Source organism: Sapajus apella, unplaced genomic scaffold (assembly GCF_009761245.1).
Source record: "Sapajus apella isolate SASKATOON/1434 unplaced genomic scaffold, GSC_monkey_1.0 scaffold23, whole genome shotgun sequence".
NCBI lineage: Eukaryota > Metazoa > Chordata > Mammalia > Primates > Cebidae > Sapajus > Sapajus apella.
The window spans coordinates 34,835,563-34,853,361 of NW_022436963.1; the positions used below are offsets into that span (position 1 = coordinate 34,835,563).

At 34.1% G+C, this 17,799-nt stretch overlaps 1 protein-coding gene and 1 non-coding gene across 10 annotated transcripts in view; one reads left to right on the top strand and one right to left on the bottom strand.

Moving 5' to 3' along the window:
* Positions 1-17,799, bottom strand: part of RAD18 (RAD18 E3 ubiquitin protein ligase) — a 99,371-nt gene that overhangs the window by 39,403 nt on the left and 42,169 nt on the right. For all 9 annotated transcript variants that reach the window (XM_032290547.1, XM_032290551.1, XM_032290555.1 and 6 more), the window contains 2 exons: positions 3,441-3,517; positions 2,118-2,178 (listed from right to left, as the gene is read on the bottom strand). In XM_032290547.1, the coding sequence (XP_032146438.1) occupies positions 2,118-2,178; positions 3,441-3,517 (138 nt within the window). The remainder of the gene's footprint in view (positions 1-2,117; positions 2,179-3,440; positions 3,518-17,799) is intronic.
* On the top strand, positions 14,492-14,629 carry LOC116559652. Its single transcript, XR_004272555.1, has one exon. It is a non-coding gene; the product is annotated as a small nucleolar RNA SNORA43 (small nucleolar RNA).

Sequence of the window (17,799 nt, forward strand, 5' to 3'; positions counted from 1 at the left end):
TATATATATATATAAAATGTTTTAAGAAAGTTCACAAATTTCTGTTTGGCTGCATTCAAAGGCCATCCTGGGCCATGTGGGGCCCACGGGCTGTGGGTTGGACAAGCCTGCATACGCTCTTTCTCAGGAAGTTTCCTGGAAAATGTATTCTACAAAAACAAGGCAAGAGGGAGACTTGGAACCTTGAAGACGTGAACCAACACAGGAAGGAGGAGAGCAGAATCCCCAGAAGGTTGGTGGTCAAGAAATTCTAGGAGAGCAGCCATGTATTAATAGGAGGCAAAAAGAGCAAGCACAGTAGACTGGAACTAGACAAGAAAGTCTAGGGGTGGCCCTAGGGGAGAAGTTCTTGAGGAAATAATGAATTATAATCAATGAGTGCAAATGTATTGGAAAGTGATTTACACTTCTGTTGGAAGGTTTAGAGATACATTAGTACTAGGTAACTATACAAATAAAATTATTAATTATAAGAAAAACAGAACGTTTTCACGAAAGGAATTATAACCACCTTATACATACCGTCTGGCTCGAGCCATAAACAATGTATCTAACTAAATACTGATCTTACAAAAAATTATGACATAATATTTAAAGGATGGAAGGGAAGCAAAGGTAGGGTCAGGATATATAAATGAGCTAAATCTCCATCTTTCGTATTAGCACATCAACAGTTAATATGAAATTTTAAAACTTCAAGAAGTAGCAGAAAGAATACTTTTTTATAAATTGTAAGGTAATTACCAAAAGTAACTCCAAAAGGCTTGAGAGTTGTTACCTCTAGGGAATGGGAATAGAGGCAGGTTGTTGGAGGAAGCAAGAGATTGCTCTTTTACATAATAAGCCTTATAAGAATTAAAAAAAAAAAACTACATGTAAAACATTAATAAAAAATGTTTAAAAGATGGAAGATATATCAGTAGTATAGTTATAAACTAACACTAAATCAAAATGTATGACTAAACTAAAAGGCTAAGCATCTAAGCTTTGTGAAGCACTTGACTTTTGAGGTTTAAGACTAAATAGATTAATTTAATATGACCTATTTAGTGAGGTTACACTTTTTTTTAGATCTCTAAATGGTGGGCAATGAATATTTTCTTGACTGGATATAGTCCAAATTCTTCTTAATATCGGATAATTATTAGATACCACTTTTTCAGTTATTTAAATTACTTTCTCTCAATACAAATTTTCTGGTTTCCTTATTTTTAAAGGCCTTAGTGATCCTTATTTTTACAGGCCATTTCAGTGATCATTTGATATTCTCTTTTCTTTTCCTTTCTAAAGAAAAATCACTCTGACTTCCTAAAAGTTTGATCAGAGATTCACATCATACTTATCTGTCTAGCAACAGAATAATGGTGACTTTTGTTGTTCAGTCTATAATCCAACAATCCTCTAGGAAGGCACAAGCGATCACACCTACATCCAGTGCATGTGTGCCTCATCCTCCCTCAGTTTAAGAAATGAAAAGAGAAAAAAATTATCTTACCTCAATTAAAACACACCACATCTGGCAATACTCACTCCATGAACATTTATTAACTATCTACTGTTTGTCAGGCTCTGAAATTTAAACTACAAACCAACCAACCAGGCAAAGAATAACAGCTATCCAACTGACAAAATAGTAATGTGTTAGCCCTGGGAAAGATAAACACACAGACTACTTAAAGAAAAGCAAGTAATAAAGCTGGGAGGTTGCTAACAACTAATAAAATGAAAACTATTTTTGGCACAAATTTGCAAGCTATAGAAGCGCTGAAATCCTATACAGAAGTATTGTTACTGAATGGCCTGAGGACAGGATACAGTCCAGAATGTTTCCATTTTAATCCCATCTTCTTCTCACAGAGATGTTTTGAGAGCAGATAATTAATATTTGCAAAGTGCTTAGTGATAAGCTCAAAGTAGAATGCTAGTCATAAATATCAAAAAGCAGACACATAAAATACAAAAAAAGTCACTGTCTGAGTAAACACCCAATTAAAATTCAATCTCCTGAGTAATGTTGACAAAAGTTTGAGTTGAACCTTAACATAAAACATTATTCTGAAAAAATTACTTAAGATGAAAAACAGTAAGCTCTTTACAAATAAAGTCACACAACTTACGATATTTACTGTGAATTTCATCTATTTCCTTTTCTGTTTGATCCTTTGTAAAAACCATTACCTAAAATAATCAAAAAAAGATCTTAATAAAAATCTCCCCAAAATAACAAAAGGGGAAATATTACAAACTTTCAAATCTCAGATGTGTTTAAAAGAGAAGACTGTTTTATATAGACCTAGGAAGAATCATTCCTATATACTTCCTTTAAATACTAGAAATGGTATACATTTTACTCATTATTTTTTCTCATCAGTAGAAAATGCAATATAATTAAATTATATATTAACAAAATAACAAATTTTCCATTTTTAATATTTAATTTTCAACATTCCTTAATACAGCAGGCAACATGTGAAACCCCCAGAAGACTGATGACACTTAGCTGACTATATCAGTAAGGCTGATCTTCTCGTCTGCCTTCTCTCCTTTCCAACCTAACTTCTCCAGGTCATTCTAGAAAAGTAATATGTATAGAAAATGCAGTAATACAAAACACAGTAGTTAAATTTCTAGGTCCACTTTTCTAAACCTCAGACTTAAAAGATCAGAAGTCAACTTCCACGATTCACTACAGTTCCCATCTTACAGTTGGCACATAGGTAATAATAGAGTCAATGTAAATCCCTTTTCTTTTTCCTACTTATCTGGTTATAAACTTACTTTCTTAAAGTAACCACTGCTTTCCTCACACACTATAGATGGTCTAGAAAAAAAAAAGTCTACTTGGAAGAGACCAAAACACTTCCTCCAGTGTCACAGGACACAATGACTATTTTCTTCACTGGTATCCTGTCTTCAAGTTTTGGGCCATCAAGCTAGTGGAAGGTAACAGTGAAGAATTTTAGGTCTCTGATTCTCTCAAAAGCTCAAGAGAATACTCTATCCCCAAATTACTTAATTTATCCTCTTATAATTACTTAACATTTCCATAAGTATAATCATAGAATTACAGAATGCCACAGCTAAAAAGGGATCATAGAGGTCCCTAGAGGTAGCTTAGAGGTCCTTAGAGTTAGCTTATCAAATGCAACCAGCAGAGAAAGGACCAATATCAAAGCTGCCTGATGCACGGACATAGGTATTTTCTATTCTATGAATTCTGGCTCATGAACAAACTCTATTTTGGATTGCATTCTGTGCTAGAAGACTGCTAAGTACAATCAAATATTGTACAAAAATGAGTTGCAAGTAAATCATAATACACTAAGTGGAAATGTCTTAGTAAATGAACAAGTTTAACAACGGCTTGCTTTAATTTTTGTAGGGTATTAAACTTTCTTTCTTCATTTCTATCCAGATACTGAAATAGCTCATTAACATACACTTTCATTGAGTTTACTAGCTTCAAGACGCATCCTGGTCTTCTCCATGTTTTCAATTTCTTGAACTATTTCAGCAGCTGTTAAAATAAGAAAATAACCACTAGGTTAATTACATTTTTAAAATCCCTGTATAATAATTATTTAAGTTGTGAACATTAGGAAAAGATGGGTGACGACTACATGTGAACTCCCTGATATATTTTTATAATTTTTCTGTGAATCAATTACCATTTCAAAATAATAGGTTAAAAAAATGGAGTTAAAACACTGAACTCTTACACATGCACATGCTGTTAAACATACATCCACAAGAGTAAAGTCAAGTCATTTTTCTTTCTCCTTTGAATATATAGATATAAACACAAGTCTCAATGAAATACGAAAATTAATTTGCTAGTGTGAGTTCAATTATTAGGGGATGTCTGCTCAAACTCCAATTTTCTAAATGCAGTACAACAGGCTGCTGTTGAAGGAGAGAAAAAGATCTACAAACACCAGGAAAAATATCCTTGCCTCCAGAACCTTTGTCTGTAGGTATGGTTATCAAAGAGATGAGGAATACGCCCTGTCACACCTTAAAGGCCTTTGAATGCAAGTAGCACAGAATTTGCAAATGATATCTTTCTCCATCCAAAGTCAATACATTAAAACTGAAATACATATGGTATAAAATAAAAATCTACAATTCCTTATACGTGTTTATACATAAAAATTATATCTGAAATTTGCTTCAAAATAATCCATGGGGAAAGGGGTGTAAATGCTAGATAAAACAACATTAAGATGGTTTAAACAGTAATTGTTTAAGCTGGATTAGGCATATGGGGAAATCAGTAAACTCTTTTCTCTATTTCTGTATATGTTTGAAATAATGCCCATTAAAGTTTTATTTAAAAAAAACAAAAACAAAAAAAACACAGACCTTAAGAGGATCATTTAAGAATGCAACTGTCTCAATATAAAGTTTATGTTTTCCAAGCACTGAGAGGTAACTTTTGCCTCCCTGATATTGTAAAACCAGCAGAAATGATGTAAAGAATTTCTCTGTGAACATGATCAGCTAATGGTTCTCTCCTTTCCAAACTGAGTCATGGAATAACATGAAAAACACGGGGACCATTTACATTTTTTCCAGTCCATTAATACAAGTATCACTCAAGATAAAGAACATCTGGCATCCTCTTCTAAGATATTAGGAAATCTATATTAGGATTGGGTGGCTTAAATCTTTTTCAGGGAGACTTCTGATTCTGTTTAGGTTGCAGAGAGCTATAAATAATGTCACTCTCATCCTAATGACAAGAAAAAGCTGGATAATTTATAAAACAATGATTTTTCTTGAATCCATCAGAGCTAAAGTAAGAGGGCAACCAACTAGCCTGAAACCTAAAGAAAGATGGGTGCCTCAGGGGAGAGCGGGGTCATGAGCACTGGTTGACATAGGACAGTGTACAGGAGAAAAGTTGGGACCACCCTATCTCTGAGTAAGATCTCAGCTAAACTTTTTGATAAACTGCAAAAGGCCAAAGGTGAGCTACCATGAAAATACAAAAACCCTGGGTGGCTTGAACACACAGGGCATCGCATCCATTTGCAGGCTATTTTCTACAGACCTCAGTGGGCACTCATAAGAGTCTTCAGCCTCTCTGTAGCTCACTGGAGAAGGGCAGGAAATTAGAAAAGATCTTCCTCCAGATCCAACCAAAAGAGAACCACCCCCACTGCAGGACAGACATGAAGTCCCAACCATATCATTATCCTTGAAGAAAAAAAGTATTAAGTCACTGATAAAAAGTCAGCAAATATGTTATCCCCAGAGCATAGGTTGCTGAGGGAAGTAAACAGAAACAAACAAACAAAAGCCCCCTCTACCCCTCGGGAGGGTCAAGAAACCATTCTGGGCACTGGCCAGTAGAGGACCCCTGACACTGGCAGTAGAAGAGGGGCAAGATAGCTGAAAAAGCACCACCCCCGAGACGCAGGATTGAAAGACCTGCCTAAGACTGAAGCTCAATCAGAGTAACAGAGAACCCTCCTTTTCTCTCTATCACAAACCTAGCATGATCCAAGTGATACGTAACAGCAGTCTATCTGTAGAAAAGAAATTAACATGGAGACAGACCCTCTCTGAGGCACAGGCTCATAGGGAAAACCTAACTTGTAAATGATATATAGGTACATAAAAAAAAAAAAAGTCTGGCACCTCGAATTCTTACCTACAAAGTTTGGCTTTCAACCAACACTTAAACATGAAAAAGCAAGCAAACTATAACTAAGATGATAAAGGATCTAGTAGAAAAGATGAACAACATGCATGAACTGATGGGGCATTTCAGTAGAAATTACTTCAACAGAAATCCTTTCTTTTAGAAAGAACAAAATAGAAATGCTAGATATATAGATACATAAAACCAACACAATAACAGATAACTTGACTCAGCAAAAGAAAGAATCAGTGAACCTAAAGTTGGATTGGTATTATCCAATCTAAAACACAGAGAAAAAAAAAAAAAAAAAAACTCTTAACAGAACAGAGCCTCTAAGAGCTATGAGATAATATCAAGAAATATAACATACACAAAATAGAAATCAGAGAAGAAGAAAGAGGGGAAGAGAAGCAATTGTTGAAGAATAATGTCTAGAATCTGCCAAATATAATGAAAGATACCAAACCAAAAATTCAAGAAGTTCAAAGATCAAACAACACAGATATAAAAACAAACCAAAAATGACAACATGCACATAGACACAAAGAGAAAATCATGTATCCATACAGGGGAAAAAGAGGCATTATATAAAGAAAAATCAAGAATTACATCATACTTCTCACCAGAAATTATTCAAGCCAGATAACAATGGAGTGTCATCTTTAAAGCATTAGAAAAAAAAGCCTGCCAATCCAGAATTCTAATGAAAATATCTTTCAAAAGTAAAAGAGAAAAACTTTCTGAGGAAACCGTAAGCCAATAGAATGTATTATTAGCAGTCCTCCATTACAAAAAGCATTAAAACAAGTTCTTCAAGTAGAAGAACCAGAAAGAAACCTACCTAAGAGGAAGTGAAAACTGGTGAAAATGGTAAACATAAGTATAAAATATACTTTGTTCTTATTTTTAACTACTCTAAAAGATAACTGATTAATGGACAAATAGCAACATATTGTGTTAATAGTATATGTAAAAGGAATTCATGACAGTAACAGTCCAATGAATTAGGAGTTGAAGTATACTGTTAAAAGTTTCTTACTAGTGAAGCTGTATAATTACTTAAAGGTAGACTGTAACTAATGAAAGATGTATGCTGCAAACCCTAGAGAGATCACTAAAATTTTTTGAAAAAGAGGTAAAGTAGTAAGGCAATAATAGAAATAAAATAATAAAAACACTCAATCCAAAAGACAGCAAAAAAGATAAGGACAACAAAAAGGAGATGGAACCAAGAAAAAAAACCGCAAGATATTAAATTCAAAGCCAACTACATGAGTATTTACATTAAAGAAAAGGTTTTAAAGCACCAACTAAGAGACAGAGAATGTCAGATTGGATAAAAAAAGATAGATCAAACTATATACTATCAAAAACAATCCATTTTAAATAAAAAGATGAGCTAAAAATAAAAAAATAGAAAGAAATGTCTCACATAAAGTCATGAAAAGAAAGCTGGAGGAGCTTTATTAATATGAGGCACAACAGGCACCAGAACAATGATTGTTATCAGGGAAAAAGAGGGAAATTAGGGGCCAAGTGCAGTGGCTCATGCCTTGCCTATAATTCCAGCATTTTGGGAGGCCAAGGCAGGCGGATCACCTGAGGTCACGAGTCTAAGACCAGCATGACCAACATGGTGAAATTCCGTCTCTACTAAAATACAAAAATTAGCAGGGCATGGTGGCTCATGCCTGTTGTCCAGCTACTCAAGAGGCTGAGGCAGGAAAATCGCTTGAACCCAGAAGGCAGAGTTCAGTGAGCGGAGATCAGGCCACTGCACTCCAGCCTAGATAACGAGTGAAACTCCATCTGAAAAAAAGAGGGAAAGTATATCACGATAAAAGGGTCAATTTACCAAGAAGACATAACAATCTTAAATGTGTTTGCCCCTAAAACAGAAATTTAAAATACATGAAAAAGAATTTCTGGTTCCAAACAAGATGGATTATACTCATTTCTCCCTATTCTTCCCCAAGAAGTACAACTAAAAACCCTGATATATAACAAACAACTATAAAAGAACTCTGGAAAGCAGAAAGAGGAAAATGGACTGGCTAAGACCTCAGCATATGAGGAATGACACTGTGGTGAGTTCCCTGGGGTTTCTTTATGTTCTGTATCTTACAGACTAGGCTCTGGAGAAGCCAGAGCCAGCAAGAGAAACAGACAAAAAAGCCTCAAGAAAAATCTACCCTAAGAAAGGCCCGAAAAAGAAGGTGCCCAGAAACCTTTTTGATAACACTTGACCTACCCAAGCAAAACACTGCTGATGCTCTCTGCCCTGTGCATTATTACCAGAGAGCAAGTGTGGAGTGTAAACCTCTACCCACCAACCAGCGATAGTAGGGGTCCTAGTGCAGGATGTCTTCCCATAGCAACAGTGTCAGTGGAAGCCTAGTGAGGGCTTCTACCCCCTATCCAATGGTGGCAAGTGCCAGCTATACCCTCTAAACTAATAACTGGAGAATATCAAAGAGAAGGAAGCTGGAGAAAAGCATTCTTTCAGCCTGTGAAGGACAGCCCCAACCAACATGTAAAACCGGCATACAATTAATATGCCAACAGGGTTGAAAACTGGACCACAGTGTGGAATACCAGGTTTTCACAACAGTCTCCAGGTAGCAATTAAATAAAGTAGAACAAAATAAATAGAACAAAATAAAGTAGAAAAAAGCATTGCAACGGATCCAGAAACTAAATCATCATTAGAACCACAGCCTACAAAAGTAGGCCAGGGTCTGCATGCTAAACTTAAACAAGATGACTTTCTACTAAATTAGAATATTTAAATAGAACCCAGAATGTCATTAGTGTACAAAAAAATATTCAGAATACAATTAAAAAAAAAAAAAACTTGACATACTAAGAACTAGGAAAATCACAACTTGAATGAAAAAAGACAAGTTGCCAATACCTGAGACAACCCAATTGTTGGAAATATCTGACAAGAATTTTAAAACTACCATCATAAAAATGATCCAACAGGCAATTAGTGCTCTGGAGACAAAACAAAATTGCTACTGTATGAAATAGTTTTGAGAGCCTTGAAACATGCAAGTGTAGATGGATTCACATGTATGCATATGCATACATGCATGTGTATGTATATATGTATCCCTGTGTGTACATGTATATATATATGCATATAAATGCACATAATTCCCAGCTTCATCTGCTCAAATAGCCTAGAAGCAAAGACACCAAGTAGCAACGAGCATAGCTGGTAGCCATATCTCGGTTTCACCAATAAAAAGAAACAGAGCTCCTCAGAGAAATCGTTCTTTCATGTCCCAGTCCTGAAATCAGCAAGTAAAGCCTGCAATATCTTGTTATGTTAGAAATAAGAAAATGGTAACAAAAATAATGCGGGATATGTCATGAGGACAGAAATCAGAAGGAAGACACTCCTGCTGGCCAAATCTGGAATACAAACACAAAAATAATTAGAAGTAATGAGTTAAAAATCTGTGAATCCATATTCATAAAAGACAAATAATAATAAGGCAGAGGGGAGGGCTCTTGTTTTCAGAATCATGCCAAGTATCAATCAGCAAGTGCAAAAGGAATGCTGAAGTTGAAAAATCATCATTTTGAAACTATTACAGAATAGATTAGTTCAGAAAAAAATTACCAAATGATGCTAAATATAAGGGTAAAATCTTAATGAGGTATAGAATAGTTACATAATGTTGAAGTGTCTCTGCAGACTTATTATGACCAAGCAGGGGGATGTAAAGTATAAACAAGGGAGAAACTGGCCAGGTAATCAAGCCTAATATCACAAATGAGGGGTACACAGATGTCAAATGCCTCTACATGTAATATTCTGAAGACAAAACATCACTTAAATAGTATTCTTGCCAGGAATGCACAATCTGAATTTTGTGTCAGATGAGAACATTTTACTTGAAAAACACAGACACACACAACAAAGACTGTATTCTTTTAAAAGGCCAGTGTCATAAAGGACAAGGAAAGGTTGAGGAATTATTCCAGATTAAAAGAGACTGAAAAGATATTATCACTAAATGCAATATGTGATCCAAAACTGGATGATGTACTGCAGGAAAAAAAAAATCTACAAAGGCTATTATTGGGTCCACTGATAAAACTAGAATAGAGATAATAGATTAGTAAAAGTATTATAATAAAGTTAAATTTACTACAAGTAGTAACTACAGTAGCAATAAAAGAGAATCTTTTTTTCTTAAGAAATAATACCAGGAAGCATTTAGGGGTAAAGAGTAAACATTATATAACTTATTCTCAGAAAGTTAAGAAAAAAAAAATGTCTGTAATTATATGGACACATACACACATTCACAGAAAGAGACAGAAGAACAGAGTAATTCATAAAGCAAATGAGGGAAAATGCTAACAATAGGTGAATCTGTACAAAGGATATAGTCTATACATTCATTATGATAGTCTTTCAACTTTCCTATAAATTTCCAAAGAAAAAGTTTTTTCAAAGAATGCAAAATTAAGACTTTTTCAGACAAACAAGCTGAGAGAATTTGTCTCAACAACACATCTGCACTACAAGAAACACTGAATAATGCAGGCACGATGGTTCACGCCTATAATCCCTGCACTTTGTGGGGCTAAAGCAGGAGGATCTCTTGAGGCTAGGAGTTTAAGACCAGCCTGGGCAACATAGTGAGACCCTGTCTCTACAAAACAAACAAACAAAAATTAGCTGGGCATGGTGGCATGCGCTTGTACTCCTAGCTACCTAGCACACTGAAACAGGATTCCTGGAGTCTGAGGCTGCAGTGAACTATGATTGTGCCACTGCGCTCCAACCTGGGTGACACAGCAAGACTCCATCTTTAAAAAAAAAAAAAAAAGAATGAATGAATGAAATTTTTCAGAAAATGTCCAAACACTGTGGAAATCAAGAAAAAAATAAGTTTTTTCCGGCGAAAGAAAATGACACCAGATGAAAACCTGGATCTACATAAAGAAACAAAGAATGCTTAAAATGGTAAATATGCAGGTAAACACAGACCTTTTCCATTTTTTATTTATCATTACTGTTTTTATTTAGTTTAAAGCAAAAATGGTAACAAGGTATTATGGAGTTTTTAACATACGTAAAAGAAAAATCTATGACAAAATATTACAAAGAATGAAAGTCATAAGGTCCTTACATTATACATGAAGTAGTATAACATTAACTGAAGGTAGACTGAGATAAGTTAAAATGCATATAGTAAACTAGAACAATCACCCCTACAAAAAAACGAAATACACTCATAAAATGAAAATAACAAATACTCAGTTAATCTAAAAGAAAGCAGGAAATGAAGAAAAAACAAAGAATAGTAGGATAAATACCAAACAAGCAAGATGGCAGATATAAACCCAACCAAATAAAATACATGAAATTAAAATACTTTAAACTCTACAATTTAATAGTAGAGATTGTCAAATTAAATTTAAAAAGAAAATCCAAGCCATATACTGCTTATAATAAAACAGTTTAAATATAATGATACAATAGGTTTAAAGAAAATGAAATAAAGTAGTTGCTATATTCAGATTTTTGAAACAAGGATTATTATTAGAGACAAAGACATATATGCCATAATAACCAGGCTAAGTAATCAAGAAGATACATAATACTATTAAGAGAATCAAAATACAACAAAACTGAAAATATTGACAGGGAAAATGAAAAATTGATAAATACAGTTGGATATTTCAAAAAGCTTCTCAGTAATTGATAGAATCAGTAAACAGAATATCAGCAAGGATGCTGAAGACTTGAATACGCTATCAAGCAAATTTACATAACTAACATTTACAGATCACTATACAAAATAGCAAACTTTTCAAGTATTTATGCAATATTCACCAGGAAGATCTAACACCTAAGTTATGAAGCACGTCTTAACAAACGTAAAAGGTCTGAAATCATACAGATTTCATACAGACCAGGTTCTCTGAACCACCATGGAATTAAATTAGAAACGAATAATAAAAAGATACCTAAGAAATAACCAAATCCTTAAAAATTAAACAATACTTCTATATAGCATATGAGTCAAAGAAGAATCTACAACAAAAACTAGAAAATATTTTAACTGAATGAAAAGGAAAATAAGGCCAGGCGCAGTGGCTCACGCCTGTAATCCCAGCACTTTGGGAGGCCAAGGTGGGCGGATCACGAGGTCAAGAGATCAAGATGATCCAGGCCAACATGGTGAAACCCTGTTTCTACTAAAAATAAAAAAAAATTAGCCGGGCATGGTGGCATGTGCCTGTGGTCCCAGCTACTCGGGAGGCTAAGGCAGAAGAATCGCTTGAACCCAGGAGGCAGAGGCTACAGTGAGCCAAGATTGTGCCACTGCACTCCAGCCTGGTGACAGAGCAAGATTCCTTCTCAAAAAAAAAAAAGAAAAGGAAAATAACCTATCAATGTTTATGGATGCAGGCAACAGTACTTAAGAGAAAAATCTTTGAGTACATAGAGAACAATCTGAAATTAATTATCTAAACTTCCACAATAAGATAAAAAAAAAAAAAGGAAGACCAAATTAAACCTTAAGTAAGTAGAAAGAGAAATCATAAAAGATTGGAATTCAATGAAATAGAAAAACAGACAAAAACTGAGAAAAAGCAATTTGAGAAAAATGAAGCTGAAGCTTGGTTCTTTAGAAAAATGAGAAAAATTAATACTTGTAGGAAGAACAATCAGGAAAAAACAAGGCACATTTTCAGTATAGAAAATGAAAAAGAGTAAATCACCACAAATCTCATAGATATTAAAAGGTTAACAAGAAAATGTTACTTTAAAAAAACAAAAACAAAAAGAACCCTCTGGCAATAGATTCAACAACTTAGATGAAATGAACACATTCCTTGCTAAAGATGCTTAGTTTAATATTCAAAAATTAATCAGTGTATTGCAAATTAATACCACATCCAGTAGGAGGACAACAATAAAAAAGACTAACAGGTGTTGGCAAGTAATGGAGCAACTGGAACTCTTTTTTTTTTTGAGATGAAGTCTCACTCTGTCATGCAGGCTGAAGTGCAATAGTACGATCCTGGCTCACGGCAGCCTCTGCTTACTTGGTTCATGCAACTCTCCGGTCTCAGCCTCCTAAGTAGCTGGGATTACAGGTACCCACCACCATCACCTAGCTAATATTTTCTATTTTTAGCAGAGAACAGTTTCACCATATTGGCCAGGCTGGTCTCCAACTCCTGACCTCAGGTGATTCACCCGCCTCGGCCTCCCAAAGTGTTGGGATTACAGGCATGAACCACTGTGCCCAGCCCAACTGGAACTCTTACACGTTGCTGATAGGATGTAAAATGGTGTAGTCACTTTATACAACAGTTTAGCAATTCCTCAAAATGTTAAAATAGAGTTACCATATGACTCATGAATTCAAATACACAATAGAAATAAAACGTATGTCCCCATAAAAAGTTGCATATAAATGTTCATAACAGCATTATTATAATAGCCAAAAAGCAGAAAAATGTCAGATGTGAACTCATGAACAGACACAAATATGTGACATATTCATACAATGGAATATTATTTGGCAATGAAAATAATGAGTATTGACCATAGATAAACCTTGAAAACGTTATACAAGTGAAAGAAGTTAGTTTATAAAAGGCTACAAGCTACAGGTATATGATTCCATTTAAAGGGAATATCCAGAATAGACAAATCTATAGAGACAGAAAGTAAATCAGTGGCTATCTACAGCTGGAAGAGTTGGTAGAAAATGATGCCAATGGATACTGTGCTCTTTTTGGATAACAAAAATGTTCTAAAATTTAATGTGATGATAGTTGTACAGTCTGTGAATATACTGAAAACCACTGAACTGTATGTTCATACCACTGTAAAGTCATACCACTTTAGGTGGGTATGACTTATATCTCAATATTATATGAATTATATTTCAACAAACTGATTAAAACTCAATTTTGTAAATCATATCACAGAATAAAGAAAAAATATTATAACCTCAATAGATGCAGAATAAGGAATTGACAATTCAACACTCCTTCATAATTCTCAATAAACTAGGAAGGGAAGAAATGTCCTCAATCTCATAAAAGGCATCTATGAAAACCTATCAGGGTTAATAGTGAAAGACTAAATGTTTTACCTATAAGATTGGGGTATTCCAGAATTAAAAGAACATATACTGATGCAATAGTATTGTCACTCAAATGTATTTTTGAAGGTAATTATTCTTCCTTTTGGGGAGATAGGCCCCTGAAAAATCAGAGGAAAGTTACAGATTCTTTCTTAAAAAATTCATATAAAAAAAAGATTGGGGAAAGGAAAGGATATTTGCCTACACCACTTTTATTCCATATCGCACTAGAGGTTCTACCAATGCAACCAACCAAGGGTAGAAAAATAAATAAAATGCATATCGATTGAAAAAAAAACTTGTTTTTGACATGTAACTTGATTGAGTATATAAAAATCCTATGAAGTCTATAAAAAGTCAGAAATAGTGAATTCCACTAGTTAATATTATACAAATTTATAAAAATTAATATATCAAAATGAGTCTTTAAAATAGTAATAAACAATAAGAGACTGAAATTTTAAAACATCACTCATAATAGCACCAAAAGACATGAAATATTTAGGGATAAATTTAACAAAATACATGGAACACATATACATAAAAAAACTAGACAGCACTATTGAGAGAAATTAAAGGAGGCCTAAAGAGACATACCAAGATTATACATTAAAAGTCCTAATATTGTTAAGATATCAGTTCTAAGCTGATCTATGTAATCTCACTCAAAATCCCAAAAGGTACACATCAATAAACTGACTGCCCTGCAAATGCTGTCCTGGACCAACCAGCAGCAAAGATGCAGATGCTCTGCTCTGCCTGTAACATCGGGGTAAAGTCAAAGTGGTTATTTCCACACTCAGTATTCAGAAAACAGTAAACAACAAGAATGGATAATAGCCTGACATTTCTTAGAGAGAAAAAACAACAACAACAACAACAAAAAACGGAGTCTAACATTTATGTAGAATTGCCAAGGACGTAGAACAATTTTGAGAACACAGTTGAAGGACTTATACTACCTGATAATTTTAAGACTTACTATAACCTTACAGAAATCAAGAGTGTGGCATGGGTAAAAGAACAGATGCAGAGATCAATGGAACGGAATAGATTCTAGATAGATTCACATACTATATACATGGCCAACAGGTTTTTCACAATGGAGGCAAAGTAATTCAATGGGGAAGAGAGTCTTTTTAACAAATGTGCTGAAAAACTAGATATACATATTTTTTAAATGAACTTTGACATTTACCTTCTATCATATAGAAAAACTAAATGAAAATGGATCATAGATTTAAATATAAAAGCTAAAATTATAAAACTCCTGAAAATAACACAGGATAAAATCTTTGTGATCTTAGGATAGGCAAATATTTTGTTGATATGCAACACAATTGTATATCATGAAATGATACACAAGACCCATAAATCATAAAATAAAAAAGTAAACTAATTTCATCTCTGCTCTTCAAAGACATCATTAAGAAAATGACAAGGTAAGCCACATACTAAGATAAAATATTCACAACACATATATTTAACAAATTCAGTATCCAGAATAATAAATAACTTACAAATCAATAAAAGGAGTTAAGGAGCAGAAAATTTCAACAGACCCTTTATCAAAGAAAATACACAAATAGCAAATAAAAATATCAAAAGTCAGTAGACACCACTAGTCACAGGAAAATGCAAATTAAAACCATCATGAGATACCACTACCACATACCCACTAGAATGGCTAAAATTAAGAAGAATCAAAATACCAATTGTTAGCAAGGGTGTGAAAAAGTGGGGCGCTCTCACACAATGCAAAATGGTTCAGTCATTTGAAAAACTACATGGCAGGTTCTTACAGTTGCATTTACCATATGACCCAGCAATTCAACTCCACCCAAGAGAAATGAAAACATATGGCTACACAAAGATCTGTGAACCCATGTTCATAACAGCTTTACTGATAATAAAAAAAAACTGAACATAGTCCAGTTGTCCATTAATAGGTGAAGGGGTATGCAAATTGTGGCAGTGCCATAAGCAGAACACTGCCAAGCAATAAAAAATAAATGCACTGGCCGGCCATGGTGGCTCACACCTGTAATCCCAGCACTTTGGGAGGCCAAGGAGGGTGGATCACAAGGTCAGAAGTTCGAGGCTAGCCTGGCCAATATAGTGAAATCCCGTCTCTACTAAAAATATAAAAATTAGCCGGGTGTGGTGGCAGGCACCTGTAGTCCAGCTACTCAGGAGGCTGAGGCATGAGAATCGCTTGAACCAAGGAGGCAGAGGTTGCACTGAGTCGAGATCATGCCATTGCACTCCAGCCTCGGCAATAGAGCAAGACTCCATCTAAAAAATAAATAAAATAATAAATGTACTACTGGTAAAAGCAACAACATGAAAAAATCTCAAAAGTATTATACTTAGTGACAGATGCCATATGTAAAAGACTATACACTATACAATTTGTGTAATTTCATTTATGTGACAGTCTAAAAAAGGTAAAATTATAGGGCCAAAAAAAGAAATCAGTATTTCCCAGGGTCTTAGAGTAAAGGAGAGGGAATATACCGCAAAGGGGCATTGAAACTTGTTAATGAAGGAAATGTTCTACATTTCAATTAGAACAATGGCTAAATGACAATATACATTTGTCAAAATTCATCTATATACTTTTAAAGAATTATTATATTGTAAGTAACTCATACCTCAATAAAAAGGGCACATAAAAAAGTGACAAGCCATTGAATATAAGGAAACTATACAAAAATCAGTTGTATTTTTCTAAACAAGTAACTAATAAAAATTGACATTTTTTAACAAAACACAATGTACAACTGCATCAAAAATATCAAAGAATAACTCTTTAAAAAGACGTGTAAGCCTCCACTCTGACAACTGCAAAGCATTACTGACAAAAATCAAAGATGAATAAAGGGATAAACTATATTCATGAATTGGAATACTCAAATACTGTACAGGTATCAACTATCCCAAAATTGATGTACAAATTCAATGTAATCCCAATTTTAAAACTTATATGGAAATACAAAAGGCCTAAAAAAAATCAAGTCGACCTCAATAACATAAGCTGGAAGAACTATATTACCAGACAGCAAGACCTATTATAAATTACTTATAAAGTACTTAAGACACACATTATTTACCCTGCACAAGGGTTAATAACAGTCCAATGGAACAAAACAGTGTCCAGGCCTACACATGTACAATTAGCTGATTCTCAACCAAGACTTCTGGCAATTCAGTGGCGGAAAGGATGGCATTTCAATTAGTGGTGCTGCATCAATTCGTTATTCATATAAAAAAAAAATAAGACAATCTTGTCCTCTACCTCACAACATATGCTAAAATCAATTCGAAATAAACTGTACATCAAAATTTAAGAGTAAGAATAAAGTTTTTAAAAGAAAGAGAAGATTTGCATGATCTTCAAGCAGGCTAAGGTAAAAGCACTAACCAAAAGGAAAAATGTAATGAATTGAACTATATGAAGAACTTCTACTCTTCAAATGATGTCATTAAGAGAGTGAAAAGTTGAAATTAGAAATATACATACATTAAGCAAAATGTTTTTATCCAGAAAATTTCAATTACTCCCACAAATAAGAAAAACAGATCCCCAAGAAGAATTGGACATAAAATTTAAGCAGGTATTTCACCAAAGAGGACATCCAAGAAATAAATAAGAAATAAGAAAATTAATAAGAAAATAAATAAATAAGAAAAATAGATTCCCACAGAAGAATTGGACGTAAGATTTAAACAGGTATTTCACCAAGGAGGACATCCAGATGGCATATAAAACATATAAGATAAGAATATAAAAATGTGCTGAACATGATAAGTTATTAAGGAATGCAAATTAAAATAACAAGATACTACCATGGACCCACTAGAATGGCTAAAATGGAGAGTTAACAATGGTGATGTTGTCAAGGGTGTAGAACAACTGACACCTGCATACACTCCTGATGAAAGTATACATGACTACTGAATTTGGGGCTCTATCCATGGAAGCTGAACATCTGCAAATACATAACACCAATCCCATTC